Consider the following 14918-nt stretch of genomic DNA (forward strand, 5'->3'; position numbering starts at 1 on the left):
TCCATTCTCCCTCCCTCTCTATCACTCTCAAGTTCTACTTGTAAGTGTCCATCGCTTATTTTCCTCTTCAACCCTCCTCTTCCTCCTAATCTGCACCTCTTCATGTCATAGTGACTGCCTTTTCCCTCTCTCCCCTAGCAACGGTGTCTGCTCTCTCTCTCTCTCTCTCTCCCTCGGTGCTGTGATAGCGTTGAGCAGCAGGGTGCTTGTTATCCAGCACCCACCCAGCTGGGTGCCAGACGCGCACACAGCACAACCAGGTGGATGATGGGTACACTGCCAGCCAGCCTGCCAGCCAGTCGGACAGTCAGCCAGCCAGCCAGCCAGACAGACAGACAGACAGACAGACAGACAGACAGACAGACAGACAGACAGACAGACAGACAGACAGACAGACAGACAGACAGACAGACAGACAGACAGACAGACAGACAGACAGACAGACAGACAGACAGCTAGACGGACAGACAGACAGACAGACAGACAGACAGACAGACAGACAGACAGAAAGCTAGACTGCCAGACAGAGAGCTAGTCATTCAACTAGGCAGAAGATAGAGGCGAGAAGAGCCAGACGGTCAAACAGTGAGCTAGACAGACAGTCAGACACTGATAGGGAACCAGCACAGCAGCGCGCTGCAGCCAGACGTTTCAAACAACATGACAAGGACGACGAAGGATGAAAAAGAAGGGCAAAGCCAGACACCTGGGTGGCCAGACAGGAACAGAGGAGGAGACAGGTGTTCAGACGGTGACCAGGAATGGGGACACTCAGAGAGACAGGTAGACAGACAAAGATGGGGAGTTGTGCATGACTATACGAGCGGGCAGGTAGAAAACAGGCACTGAGGAAGAGAGGCCGGACAAGTAGGTGGTCACAGGCAAGCACACAGACTGCCAGGCACGATTCCTGCATCCCAAAAAGCCTGGCGGGGTAGGGCGGCAGGTCTCTGATAAACACTGCCCCCGACTGGGCGTAGAGGGGAACTGCATCCTCAGATCAGAATGCATTGAAGGCGACTCGACACCCCCTTCTCTCGTCCTGGGAGTGAGATAGAACATTTAAAAGGCAGACTCTCGAGAAAGCCAAGATGAGACAAAGAAATATAAATATATGTAATTTAAAGTAGTGCAAATAACTCCATTCAGCCACTAAAATGCTATTTAATATTGACTTATTCCCAAAGCAGAACATTTTGGCTGAAGGCTGAGGTGTCTAACCATTAAACCATTTTTATCTGCCTAGCATCAGATATAATTCGGTATAAAACAAATTTATAGTGAAGCATTTCCAGTTTTTCAAGCGGGAGGAACTCACTTCTTAATTGTTCTGCACTGTTTGTCTTAGCTATGAGCAAATAAAGGGACACATGACACATGTAAAAGAGCAGTGCATAATGATCCTTAGGAATCCCTGGTGTATGTCACCTAATAGTCTTGTTGCTTATTGATGTAAATAAAATGATGAAGAGTTTCACAAGTTGTCATATTTGGCTTGAGGATTTTATGAACATTGTAAGTAAAGGCACTTCTATCATTGATGCTACGTCAAGAAACCAGACACAGAGCGTACAAATGAAAAGACTGCGGTATAAATACAGAAATATAAAGCCAAACTGTTATTTAGCGGAAGTCTGACAGCGAAATTCATCCCATGGGCATCGTTTAAGTTTCATCTAAATCTAAACTCCAAATCTTGTGACCTTCTCAAGAACAACAGTTCTCTTTGTTCCAACGACCTGACGAGATGTTCTTCTTTAGAACGGCATGGCCTGTGAAATGTTGGAATCCTACAAGCCATGTCGTAAAAGTTTATTTATTTATAAATCTTATTTTATAAAATCTTCTTTCCAATCGTTTATAGTCTTCAGGCAAGAAAAACCTCACATAGACCATAGACAAAAAAATGTTACTGCAGGAGAAACTGTGACAAAAACGACACTCAAATGTAGTATGTAACTAAGGAAGTAGAATGACAAAATCTCTGTAGAGATAGCCAGGAAACTAGTCTACAGTGATCACTTTCTATATGAAGATGACTTCCTACCCATTCTCATCTCACTTAACTCTTCCCCTTTCTATATATACTCACCAAACTAACTTGACCCTTTCAACGAAAAAACACCAATACTCATTTACCAATCTATGAACAATGTGTATTACGGTGCGTTCTGCTTGGCTGTAAAATTGTGGCCCCTCATCTGTTTACCTGCTGACGAGCCTGTGGTAAAACTCTACATAGAATACTGCTGCTAATGGCAAAGGCCAACTGTTGCGTGTTCTCCTCTTCGTGGGCTTCCACCTGATGCACCGTGCCTATGCTGTCGCGCCACTGGGTTCAGACACATCGGTACAGCACTACTGTGTGGGCGCATGCCACCACGAAGCATCAATACCACTAGCTCAACTCAATTTGCTAGAGAGCTATAGAGACCCATGCGTGTGTGTGTGTAGGCGATACCAGGCGAGGGAAAAAAAAAAAGAAACAAAACAGGCCACATGAAGTTCAAGTAATACACAGCCAAAAGGGCCCATAAAAATAGCATCAGAATGAAATACACAAGACACAGCGAATATGGCCCCAACTGAGACACATTTTCCAAACGGGTTTTGCAGGAATGTTTACCATCTTTAACCAATTTTCACCAGCGCCTCATAAGGAGATTACATTCACTTCCCTTCCTCCTCCTCTTCCTCCTCCTCCTCCTCCTCCTCCTCCTCCTCCTCTCTCCGTCTCTGTACCGGTTAGCTCTGGCTGTGGTGGGTTCACCACAGGCATCCTGGCCTCCTCGCCAAAGCACCATTATCTAATCAATCGGCAGGAACCCGGAACTCGGCCCGACCACCGGACACCGGTGAGGGACGGAGGCCGAGGCCAGGAGGCCGGGCCTCCGTGGTGAGTCAGCAGGGAAGAAATGAGGAAGCAGCCCCTGCCCCCCCCGGCCCGGCCCACACCAGAACTGGGTGTAGGATTCGTCATTGCTCAGCGGGAGGTCATTTCCACCCGTAGGCGGATGCGGGGGCAGTAGATATTACATTCTGATCATTATGGGAGGGTGGGCGAAGACGAGGAATTGGTCAGCTGACCATTTCCGTTGATGTGAGCACTGTCAGGGCTGTGGCTAAAATCATTACACTGAATAAACTATCAGGTTGGAATGCAGCTGCTATAGGCTGTGTACATATATCACACATACACACAAGCGCGCACGCACGCACACACACACACACACACGCACGCGCACGCACACGCAAGCACACGCACACACACACACACACACACACACACACACACAATGATCTAGCCTCCCACATATAGAAAAAGCCCTGGCATGTAAATGACTAACTCTTTAAGTCAGATTAGCTTCAAAGTCTGACTAAACAGTCTGCTGAAGCCACGATGCAAAGCAACAATTACTGCCCAAACCACCCAGCGAGCAGTCCCTCTATTCCTCCAGCGGGATGACCGCTTTAAAACGAAAATGTTAATTCCGATCCCTAGTAAACTAATGATTTCCTCTGAAAGAAGCCGTTTCAAAAAGAGAACAAAGTTGTACGTTGATGTGATGTGCAGGTTTGTCATTTGGTTGAGCAGTGGTAGAGTGGTTAGCTCTGTTGCCTCCCAGTGGGAAGGCTTTGGGTTTTCCCTCTAACGCCAAAGACAAACAAGACAGAAGGTCAGGCCTCATATTCTATGCATCCCATCATTTTAGGAGTTGAATATATAATTGTCTCAAATCAATTGATGCAGTTGCAATGCTTCTACTATTTACTTTTTTCGTCTACTTTACCACGTGAACCCATGCCCATGGCCTTTGTTCTGGTCAGATTGGGACCAACCACGGATCTCTCCCCCTTCCCATGGTCCCTTCTCCCCCGGGTGCGATCCTCAGCCACACCTAACAAACCATTACGAACCATGGCATTACCAGCTCAGTGCGACGGCTGCATGCTAACAGACAGCCACCAACACAGACACAAATGAAACAGGGGTCTCTCAATGGATGGGGGTGACTCAAAAGGATGGCGGCCGAGTTGGTTTTGGGAGGTCTCCCCCGACCTCCCCCCCCCACCTCCACACACACGCACACACACACACACACACACACACACATACAAACACAGGTTAAATTGATTTCACTTTGGTAAAATTCCATCAAAAGTGTGAACTCAGTTCTGAAAGCTCAGTAAACTGTTCTGTTCAGTAAACTGATCTAAATTATTATGTATAGAGACAAAAAGCAAAACTGTATTTTCTGGAACCAGAACAAAGAAAGGCAAAGTGAAAGGGAGTTCATCACTCGATTTCAACAGCGATTAAGAAATATCATTTGCCAACAACATACTGTTGATACGACCCACACATCATCGTAGCACTGCTGGACTTATGTCTGGGAATTCCACCCAGAGCCAGAGGGTAAATTGTGAGACTTTGAACATATTTTGTGAGTGTGTGTGTGTGTGTGTGTGTGTGTGTGTGTGTGTGTGAGTTTTCTTTTCTGTCAGGCTGACATGATGACATACAAAGGTCAAGAATGTTTGTACAGTGTAATCAAAACAAAGACTGCCAGTCTAAGAGACCCAATGGCTTAAAGGACCAGAGTTTCTGAAACACACTCAATATAACTCCTGGTCACTGAAGCATCAGCAGCAGTTTCTTTGGGTTTGTTTACCAAATTGCCCTCAATTATGAACAGGCTCTTCATTAATTGTATGCATTTTTTAAGGCCATATCTAACTGGTCTTTTATGTAGAAATGATCAGTTATGTATTTATTCTTTTAGCAGCTCAATCAGTCACAAAAGTATTAGTGAACTTCAATTTACCATGTCATCCCTATGTAAATTAAGTTTTCCCTGCCATTACATATAATTTTTTATTTCCTTCGCTCAATTTAAGTTTACGTAACTGTATAGTCAGTTGATGTTTGAGGCTGAAAGGTTAAATTGTATTGTTTTTAAGTACAACAATGAGGCTTTAAATATGCAGTGATGTTGAACCAACTCTTAGATTTCCAAAAATGACTAAATTCATTACCAGGATTTTGTACAACCATTTTGTGTATTACTGCCCTTACCTGTATTATCTGACATGACAATTATTGTATAGACAATGAAAACGGTCTTATACTTTCCCAAAATAATTCACTTTACCATATCCCTTATCATTACTCTCTTGAAAGGGTTAGGGTTTTGTTCTTCTTCATGGTTGACCTCTTATCTTCGACCTCCATTATATTTCAGTATAATTCATGCAAATCATTATAAAGTTGAACTGCTTTGGACTCATCATTTTGAACATGTTCCACCATAAATCAATACATAGTTTATACATCTGGACATTTAAGCAAGTATGAGAAAGTACAGAAAATAGAACATGGGCTGTTATAAACTATTTGAAGTTAAGGATATAATATATTGTTTATATCCAGCCATCTACCTTATTCATTATCCCACATCATATGTGCCATGGGTTTCCTTCAGGTGGCAAAGGATCCCTCCATGTCATTTGGAATTTCAAAGTATATAGAATCTGCTCATGAGACAAACTTTTTGAACCCCATGTAGAGAATAGCATTCTGCTCATGAGGAAGCAGTTTGAAGCATTTTGCTCGATTGACGTATTGGGTTGCTGGCCCATAATTCAGGAATTCAAAAATGTTCATGGTTGTGGATCTATAACTGGATTTATGTGTGCCCAGCCCCAGAATATGTTAATTAACCCAATATTACAATACAAATAGAAAAACTTAAGTTGAAAATAAATAATTTGTCATAGCATTCAATAATACAATATAAAATCAAACAAGAAATTATTCTGTCTAAGAAAGTGTTAACTTAACTTGGCTAATATACTAATACTGCATCTATTGAGTTATTTCCTCAGCACATTCACATTTCCTCATCAAAACATAAACAGCAGCACTACGTGAATATAGGCCTACTGACATGGTGCTAAATGGCTTCCGTCCAAAAAAAAAAAAACCTACAATGTTCTAATTCATCCACAGAATTATCACACCTACAGAGCTGTGAATCTCACCACGGATCACCATGACGTCAGTCCATTAGCGACACGCATTGTGCGCGCACACGAACGCCTTTGCTTTATTAGAGGTCATTAATCAGCTTCTGGCTCGTGGGTGACAGTGGTCTCATCTAGAGGAGCTCTCTAAATGAAACTCCCAAAGTGGAAATTGATTTCAACGCCGGGCCGTCGATGCGTGTCCTGAGTCCTTGAGAACGAAGGAACCCATTGAACTCCCAAAGGTGTTTGTAAATAATCTGGCGCCGCCGATGATTAAATGTAGCCAGCAAGTATTGACCTACTGCGCCATCTAGTGGTCAACGCATTTCATCGGCACCGTTGAAATAGTTCCTCAAATCGACAGAAACGGGGAATAATAGATATATTTTGAAAACATATAAAAGCATATTGGTAGTGTGTTATTTCCAAAAACATGGTCGCAAGCGACTGCACTGAGTATGTCAAACTGAAAAGTAGATTTCAATCTGTATGCTATACGTCTGATAGCTAATATTTTTCTTCTGCAACATCAGAAGATCCCTTTATCGCCCTGCCTGCCATCACATGATTAACCTAACTCACTATGAAACAGATTATTGTGCAACAATCACTTTTAATATGAATATATACCTTGGTGGTGCAAAAACAAAATATAATTTGAGGGTTCCAATAACGTATTCACTCTTATATATATTCTATAACAAAAGTTTTAATTTTGACTGCAAATGCTGTGAAATAATAAACTCCACAAACATAACTTAAGTCTTTCAACAAAACATTCTAAATATACAATTACCACTATGTAACAAAAATGGTTTGAATACTCCTTAAGACAAAACTGCTTAAGGGAATTAGCATCACATTTCCTGTGCTGGACCAAAATTGAAACCATCAAATAACCAAAGGGAAAAATTCAAAATGAACAAGCCACCGGCCGAAATTTAGTTCTCAAAAATAAAAAATAAAATAGCCAAAATGAAAAATGCATAAAATCTGAAGATATATAAATATAAATATATATAAATATAAAATAAAAGTCCATGGTGGTAACTCCGAACGTATATCAATACATACAACTATAGCAGCTTGGCACATGCTTAACCAAAGCCAGGTTGTAAACAGTGCATCTGCTCATCTTTCCTTATTCCTCCACGTCTGAGAACTGGCCCTCCTCCAGGGGAACCGAGTAGCACTTCCACAAAACCGGGTGGGGGTGGCTCCCCGCTGGGGTGTACCCGGCCGTTATGGGGGGAATGGGTGGGGCCGTGGGGTGCAGTGACATGTCACGCAGAGCAAAACTTATCAGGTCCTCCGGACCTAAAAAAGAAACAGATAAAGCGTTGAATTAACGTCTCAACGTGGATCCAACATCACCCTGTGTGTTCCAATACAATGGTGGTAAATGTTCGGCCAAAATACTTCCAATCGCTTTTAGAAACAAACAGCACTTATTTCAAGAGCCTTTGGGCAATTTTGGATGTAATTAACCCTCCTCCTCCTTCAGTATACTACTTGACAGAAAAGCTCCTGTCAGTCCCAATGTTGCAGAACATACTGTAAGGCTGTTGTCCAAAAGTCCTCTTCTCCCAGTCTACTAGCACAACCTCCTGGATCTCTTTCTCCCAGTCCTCTGCGGGGTGCGTCGGCCAGTGGGCCGTATCCACGGGTAGGGGCCAAAGTCGGCTCCTGCAAAACAGTGGTCACTGACAAACCACGTTGGTGACTTGAGGGTCGACTAGGACAGGCTTTGAAGTCACTTCCGTAGTTTCAATTTGTAATGTTCGCTGGTGATTTGAAATAGCTTAATTGTTTGCATGGGGAACTAGAAAAGGCTGTTGATGTTGCCACATATAACTCAGTAGCCCACCTTTTCTTGGATCCAAGGCTTTTTCGCCGTCTTCTGCTCTTTGGTCGTGCTGATGAAGAATAGCCATTCTCTACCACTGTCTTCTTGTTGGACTGGACAACTATCGTACTTGCAGAACTGCTGCTGTTCAATGCATACTCACCTACGGGGCTATTGCCATTCACTGGAGCAGGAGCCAACACTTTGGTTCCTCTGTTCGTTGTCCTACCTTTATAACTCCCAGTTCCTTTGTTTGGTGTAACTGTTCTTGTCTTCATACCCAATGCTGGCCCGGTTCCATTGGGTATTCTGTGTGATTTGGGGCCGTTCACAGAGTCAACAGGTGGGACGTGGCCAGTCCTGTTGACAAAACCAGGGGCATTGTAGAGACTCAGGGTCATCCTTCTGCTCTGAGGGACACTGTCGGGGACACTTTCACTGGCAGGGATTGTGCACTCGGTCATCTAAAAACATTGTAAGGAAAGAATGTTAGTCTCATGTGTGACACATTGCAATAGTTAGAGAAGTATTTTCATATACAGAGACATGGAAAGACGTACATTTAAAAACAACCATGTTGTTTGATAGTTACGTTTTTTTTGGTTTTAGTTAATTAAGCATTTTATACTAAACAGTAAGAGAGGGAGGGACGTTAGACTGCTTGGAAATGGATGCTATCTAACATTAGCTAATGTTGTAACAACTAACGAGTGTAATGGAAGACAATCATAGACAAATTTTGTTGAAAAATATAATGCATCATTTTATGAAAGGCAGTCATTGTCTTAAAGGTCAGTTACACGCACCCCACACAAAGCAGCAGTAGCATCACACATCCCCCCCACCCGAGCCCGAACAAGCTCAGCTAAACGTAATGATATTGATTAGCAAATGACACTGTTTTCCCGGATTTAAGTGTTGTCTCGCAACATATACTTAAGGAAATGATAACTGATTGATAGCGTTTAACTTCAACTCCAGATTAATTTAAAACGCTAACTCAAAATCAAAAAAGATAGAAGCTACTGCTTACTTACCTTCCGTGTGATCTTTGAATCTTTGCGGAAGGGCAGAATAGTTCCACTAGGCGGCGCCAAACTCAAACAATGTAAAAGACACTTCCCAACCAGAATTCAAAGGACAGAGATATAAAAGACAATCGATAAGGGACTATGTATTTCCAGTTTTAAGTTTGCAGTAGACAGGGTCGCCTGATAAGAAATATTTGATGTTTACGTTAGTGATCGATGAAAGATAATCGTTAAATCTAAATTAATGTTGAAAAATAAATAAAAAACACATTGAAAAAGCACATAATACAACAATCAACACTTATAAAGCAGAGTCGGAATGACCGGCCCATCGGGAAAACTCCCGATCTTCCCGATGGCCACTCCGCCTCTGTTATAAAGCAATGATACAACAATATATGATTCAAGGTCAGATGTAACTGCTGTAGCTCCAGAAAAGACAGGAGCCAACTGAATGATAAATAAGTTATATTGCTCTTTATTCTTTATTTAAGTTAGGAAGACAGTTGCGGACCATATCAAAGAATATTCAAGTGAAAGTCGCCTGAATTGCAACTATTACAAAGTAAAAAAAAAACAAGTTAACAATAATTACACTGCAGTCCCAAATCATTTGTTACAATATTTTCCCAAACTGCTAAATCAGCTTTGCCTCACAAAGCATTCGCCATATGGCTCTTTTAACTAGCAATAGGATATCACAAACTCTTCCTTGACCAAACAGTATAAAATAGGTTTCATATCGTCATCTAAGAAAGAGAAGTGAGTGGCACGTTAATACAAATCTTCACTACTTATTTACAACATTTACAAGTCATGAAATAAGTCAGGTGCAGACTTAAAACACATGTTATGCAATAGCAACATTTTGTTGAAACGTGTCGTCCAAAGGCACAGACAGAAAAAGGGGCGAACCATGCAAAAGAACACAAACTGCTTTTTTGTGCAAGTAAGCAAAACAATTAATACAGTAGTTTTCCCTCTTTTTTTTTTAACAATGCGCTCTAATACTCTAATCTCTCTATACAATACTGTATCCTTATACTAAAGCAGAAATCTGAAATCTTGTTAAATGACTCCAGAAGGTGAAATATCAGGTGATTACATTCATGGTATTTACAGTATTATGAAACCCCACGGTAAACACTACTATATCCTTCCAGTGTAGCCTATAGCAGTGTTGGTAATTCCAGTCTTTCACCCTAAAAAACGACCAATACACACATTATCCTTATAGTACCGTTTTCTATATTAACAAATCACATTTAACCAAGTATATTGCTATCAATTGCTTGACCAACGTTACCCTGGCTACTGAGAAGCCTCAATATCAAGAGGACTAAATCACTGAAATCTGTGAAATTTAAGATCATTAACTCCATTACATTCATGTCAAAACACCTCCTGCACACGTGTTTTGTGACTCGCTTGCTTTACAGCATACAATGTGACCACCACTTCCCCCCAACAGCGCCAAGAGTCCTTCTGTGGTGCATCTCCCCTTCTTAAAGTGACTGTTCGTGTGTCTGTTTACCCACATTTCCGTTTGTCTAACACCAAGTTCTTAGCTAAGAACACTAAGTTCTAAGCTAAGAACACCAGGTTCTTAGTTAAGAGCATTAAGTTCTAAGCAAAGAACCCTGAGGTCTTAGCCAAAACTCAATTCACCCTTTCAGTTGATTGACAGCGCAAGAGCCTATAGAAGCTTCTGGAAGACACTCAAAAAACAACAGGAAAACAAAAACAAAGCAAGACTTTAAGACACTAATCCCTCTACCTCCACCCTGATTTTTCGTGTGCATTTCTCTGAACTCACCCCATCCTATTGGTTTCATCTCCTTTCTCAATATTTTTTATTTCCTTCTATAAATCACGTACCTGTCGGCATCCTTGATCAACCTACCTAGTCTGTCCTCCGGAGGTCACCTGAAGGTCACATGTGGGAGGTCAGCTAGGGGGTCACGCTACCTCCTAACTGATCGGCTATCTCAATGTGATGATCTTTCATTCGTCTATAACTCACTGCCTTCTATATTCCTCATAAAACATGTTTGTTAGGTTGTTCCAGCTGTTGAGCCAGCCCTCGTGTTTCGAGATAAGGATATTTTCAGAACAAAATTATCCAGTGTTATGTTATGAGATCTAGGCTAATAGGTTATTGCCAACTGCAGAGAATGATTTTGATAGAAATAGAAATAGCAGGTGCAAGTATTGATGAGTCACAGTATTAAGACAGTTTGTCAGCGTATGAAACTGGCCCACTCCTATTGTTAAGTGGAGAAATCCCCCTTGTCAATACCTTTTCCGAAATACCGGTATAAAACGCATTTTCTTCTTTTCCCACCTTCAACAGCAGAGGGCGACACATGTCTATTTAAATCTTTTCTCTTCTACTGTTCGCTGGGAAAAACTCCAGTTCCTTAAAATCCCTACAGAGCCCTCCCAAGGGATTGCCGTTTCTGTTCATTCTACAAGTGGAATGACGAGTATCCTAGCAACCCGTCACTAGGTGATTCCTCAGCCCAGGTGAGTGGCTGCTACTTCTTGATCTCCAAGATGGAGGGGTTGTGGTCCAGGATGGACAGAATGATCTTGTCCATGTACTGCCGCAGACGGAAGTTGATGTCCTCCTGTTCCTTTATGGCCTTTATGAGCTGGGGAAAGAGGACCGGGGAATATCTTACTTTCACCTTTAATCAATGAACCATTTAATAACATCAGGGTTCAGCAGCAGCATATGCCAGCTGCAGTTAGCAGTCATTCCCTAGTCATGGGGTTTCTAGCTTCCATATGATATATTCTGGTATCACAATTATAGAGCTGGATGACTATAGAGACTATGAATTGGGAGAACTCATAGTATAGTCTGTGCTATAAATGCATGTCTTTGCATCGACCTTCACATTTCTAGGGCAATGGCCTGCTGAGACATGACCTAGAAATACAGGCGTACAGGCGTCCCTGCACACATTCTGCCCATCACAGTCTCAGGCTGGTATCACAAAAACAGAATGAAGAGCAGCCTGTGTTTACCTGGTCTCTGGATGCGTTGTCGATCTCAGCAGCGAGGGACTGGGCCTTGCTCTGTGATGCAAACAGACTCTTGGCCTCAAAGAGACTCAGGCTGAGGAGCTGTCCGTTTAACTCCTCACTCTGCTCCCTCAGCCTCTGGTTCTCCTACAATGAGGGGGGGGGGAAGGAGATAAAGCGGGAGGAGAGAGAGAGAGCGAGAGCGAGAGATGGAAGAAGAGATAAAAAAGTGATTTATTAATATCTACCTATAGACTATGAGACTATCATTTTTGCGCAGTTCACTGGTTTACTCCATGCCTGAAATGAAACTACCCAAGCCACAGTCGCACACGCACCCAGAAACACACGGGACAACACAAACACTCTGGTTGGCACCTCAGCGACAGACATCTATTATGGCAACACCTACATGATGGAACACAGTGTTATGTGGTGTTACAGCACAGCTCCGCTCGCCTGCACCCGTCTCCACCTCCTCTCAGCGTGAAGTTGCCCTTTATACCCACTGACAAACGGTCAGCTCATCTGACACCCCCCTTGCCTGGCCTATGGGGGGGGCGTCCCTCTGAACCTTAGCTTCAATGGGCAACTTCACACTTTGTTCCCTTTATTAGTGGTTAATCATGAGTTCAGAGGTCACACGGAACGGTGTTGCTACTTTTACCATCGGGCCAGTGAGGAGCCAAGCCCTGGCCAAAGTCAGATGCTGGAATTCAGTGTTGAGAAAGCCCTGGGACACACGCACACACACACACACACACACACACACACACACACACACACAGACACCCCCCCCACACACCCCCACCCCCACCCATGTGCTGGCATTAAATGCAGAACACCAGGGCCGACCAAACCAAAATCAACACACAATTACAAACAAAACCGGAATGTTGTTTCAATTGTGAGTACAGTACGCCACACCACAGTAGGGCTGCGCGCATGACTGGAGTGAGAGATAAGAGACAGGAGTCGGGAGAGTGAGATGTACCACATAAATGAGAGACAGAGAGAACAAATAGAGAGAACAAGAGAGAGAGAACGTGAGAGGCAGAGTGAGAGAAAAAAAGAGAGAAAGAGAAAGACAACGAGAGGGAGGGAGAGAGAAAGAGGACGGCTGGAAGCAGAGCGATAATTCCACAATGCCTCACAGACTGTGACAGAGGAATCAGTGCCATCAGCCCCGTGCCCTGGCTTTCAGTGCTTGACTGGACAGGCCTGGCTGCAGCAGCCGCACAGAAACACGGGGCCAATCGACCTAATCCAGAGAAAGATTGTGCTGATTCCTGCGCTGTCAGCACCGCACCACTCAGTAATTGGCCGCACTACCACATGAAAGTCCGCCTGAGTAACTACACAATTACCCTGAGCTTAACTTTCATAGGACTTTTTTTCAACACACATATACTAATATAAATATATATATATACACGCGTGTTGAATTTAAACTTATAATTAGATTAGAGTTGAAGTGTATCCCAGTGTGCCGTAACAATTTCCAAAGACTAGCTAGCTAAAGGAGACACAAGGAGACCCCCGTGACTGAAACAGAACAAGGATATGACCTCACTCAGAGGTTAAAGGTGTCCCATTATACCACCAGGTATGAGCTGGTGATTAGCCGTTACAAGCCGTTTTGGATATCTGCCTCTTCTGACATCACGAGTGGACGTGTCCACCTAGATGTGTGCTGGAGGGATCAGCCTACCCGCCTACCCAGAGGGCTGTAGCAAACGTTGCTCATCTGTCCGGACACGCCCGCTTGTGATGTCGGAAAAAGCGCGGTTTTCAGAACGGCTTGTAACGGCTCATCACACTCACACGCGGTGTGTGTGACATGTCACCGTAGAAACAGCTGCTGTGTCTGGCTCCGACGCAGCACAGTCTGCGTGGCGGCCTTTGAAACGGGGGCCCCTCTGTACCTGCTTCAGCCTCTTGACCTCGTGCTCCAGCTCCACCTCGCGGGTCCGGCTGGTGAAGTCGGCCAGGCCGGACGAGGAGCCCCGCCCGCCGGGCCGCTCGGTCTCCAGCCGGTACAGCTGCAGGTGCTCCAGCTCCCGCCGCAGGTCCTCGATCAGCTGCACACACCCCGGGGGAACCGCGCAGAGGAGGTGAGGCCTCACACACCAGCCCATCTCACACCAGGACGCACATGGAGATTTGAAAGCCAGCCCACTTCTAGCGTCACCTCGTGTGCACGGCCCACGGAAATGTTACATGGGCTTTGGATGTTAGAAGTGGGCTGGCTTTTAAGCGTCATTTCTTGTTCTCATTTACTTGCTGATTTAGCCTATCGCACTGTTGCATGGTATACTGATACATTACGGACATCTTTATGAACATCATATTTGTTTACGATATGTTATTTTTATAATCCTTTTGTTTGATTTTCTTTCTTGAGCAGACTCTTTTTGACATACAAGGTCCTTCGGGATTAATAAAGCACTTAATTTCTGAACCATAATAATCCAACTATCCACATCTCTTTGAATGAAAAGTAAATGGAAAAATTGGACAGCACAACGGATGCAGATTAGTGGTGCTGCTACCTCCTGCATGGCCTCCTTCTCCTTCTGGAACTGGTGTCTGTTCTGCCTCAGCTTGTCCATCATCTTCCTGTACAGGTCCATCTCATCCTTCAGACGCAGGCTGGTGTCCTCCAGTTTGTCCGTCATCCGCTGCTTCTCCTGAGTGGAGACACACACACACACACACACACACACACACACACACCAACTTGTATCAAGCACACCCTTAACACCTGTTCCTTTGTAAAGAATGTGCGTGCAGTTTCCATTAGTGCAGTCTTTTACAACACAAACTATAAAGAGTGTTCTTTAAGATGCTGTGTTGAGATGTTGGCATTGTAAGAAAAACAGAAGAAGAGCCTCTGAGAATAAAGCAGCCTCACAGCCTGAAGTAATGCATGTTGCAACGGAGAAGAGGTTTCTAAATCGCTAAAATATATTGTAATGTCAGGA

General features: G+C 43.6%; 1 protein-coding gene across 4 annotated transcripts in view; it reads right to left on the reverse strand.

Moving 5' to 3' along the window:
• Positions 1 to 9393: 9393 nt before the first annotated feature.
• The window catches only part of rab11fip4b (RAB11 family interacting protein 4 (class II) b), a 46949-nt gene continuing 41424 nt past the window's right edge, over positions 9394 to 14918 (reverse strand). For all 4 annotated transcript variants that reach the window (XM_079729848.1, XM_079729849.1, XM_079729847.1 and 1 more), the window contains 4 exons: positions 14487 to 14624; positions 13860 to 14015; positions 11938 to 12081; positions 9394 to 11558 (listed from right to left, as the gene is read on the reverse strand). In XM_079729848.1, coding sequence (XP_079585974.1) covers positions 11442 to 11558; positions 11938 to 12081; positions 13860 to 14015; positions 14487 to 14624 — 555 coding nt within the window. In that variant the 3' untranslated portion in view covers positions 9394 to 11441. The remainder of the gene's footprint in view (positions 11559 to 11937; positions 12082 to 13859; positions 14016 to 14486; positions 14625 to 14918) is intronic.

This window comes from Pollachius pollachius (genome assembly GCF_949987615.1).
Source record: "Pollachius pollachius genome assembly, chromosome: 2".
Taxonomy (NCBI): Eukaryota; Metazoa; Chordata; class Actinopteri; order Gadiformes; family Gadidae; genus Pollachius; species Pollachius pollachius.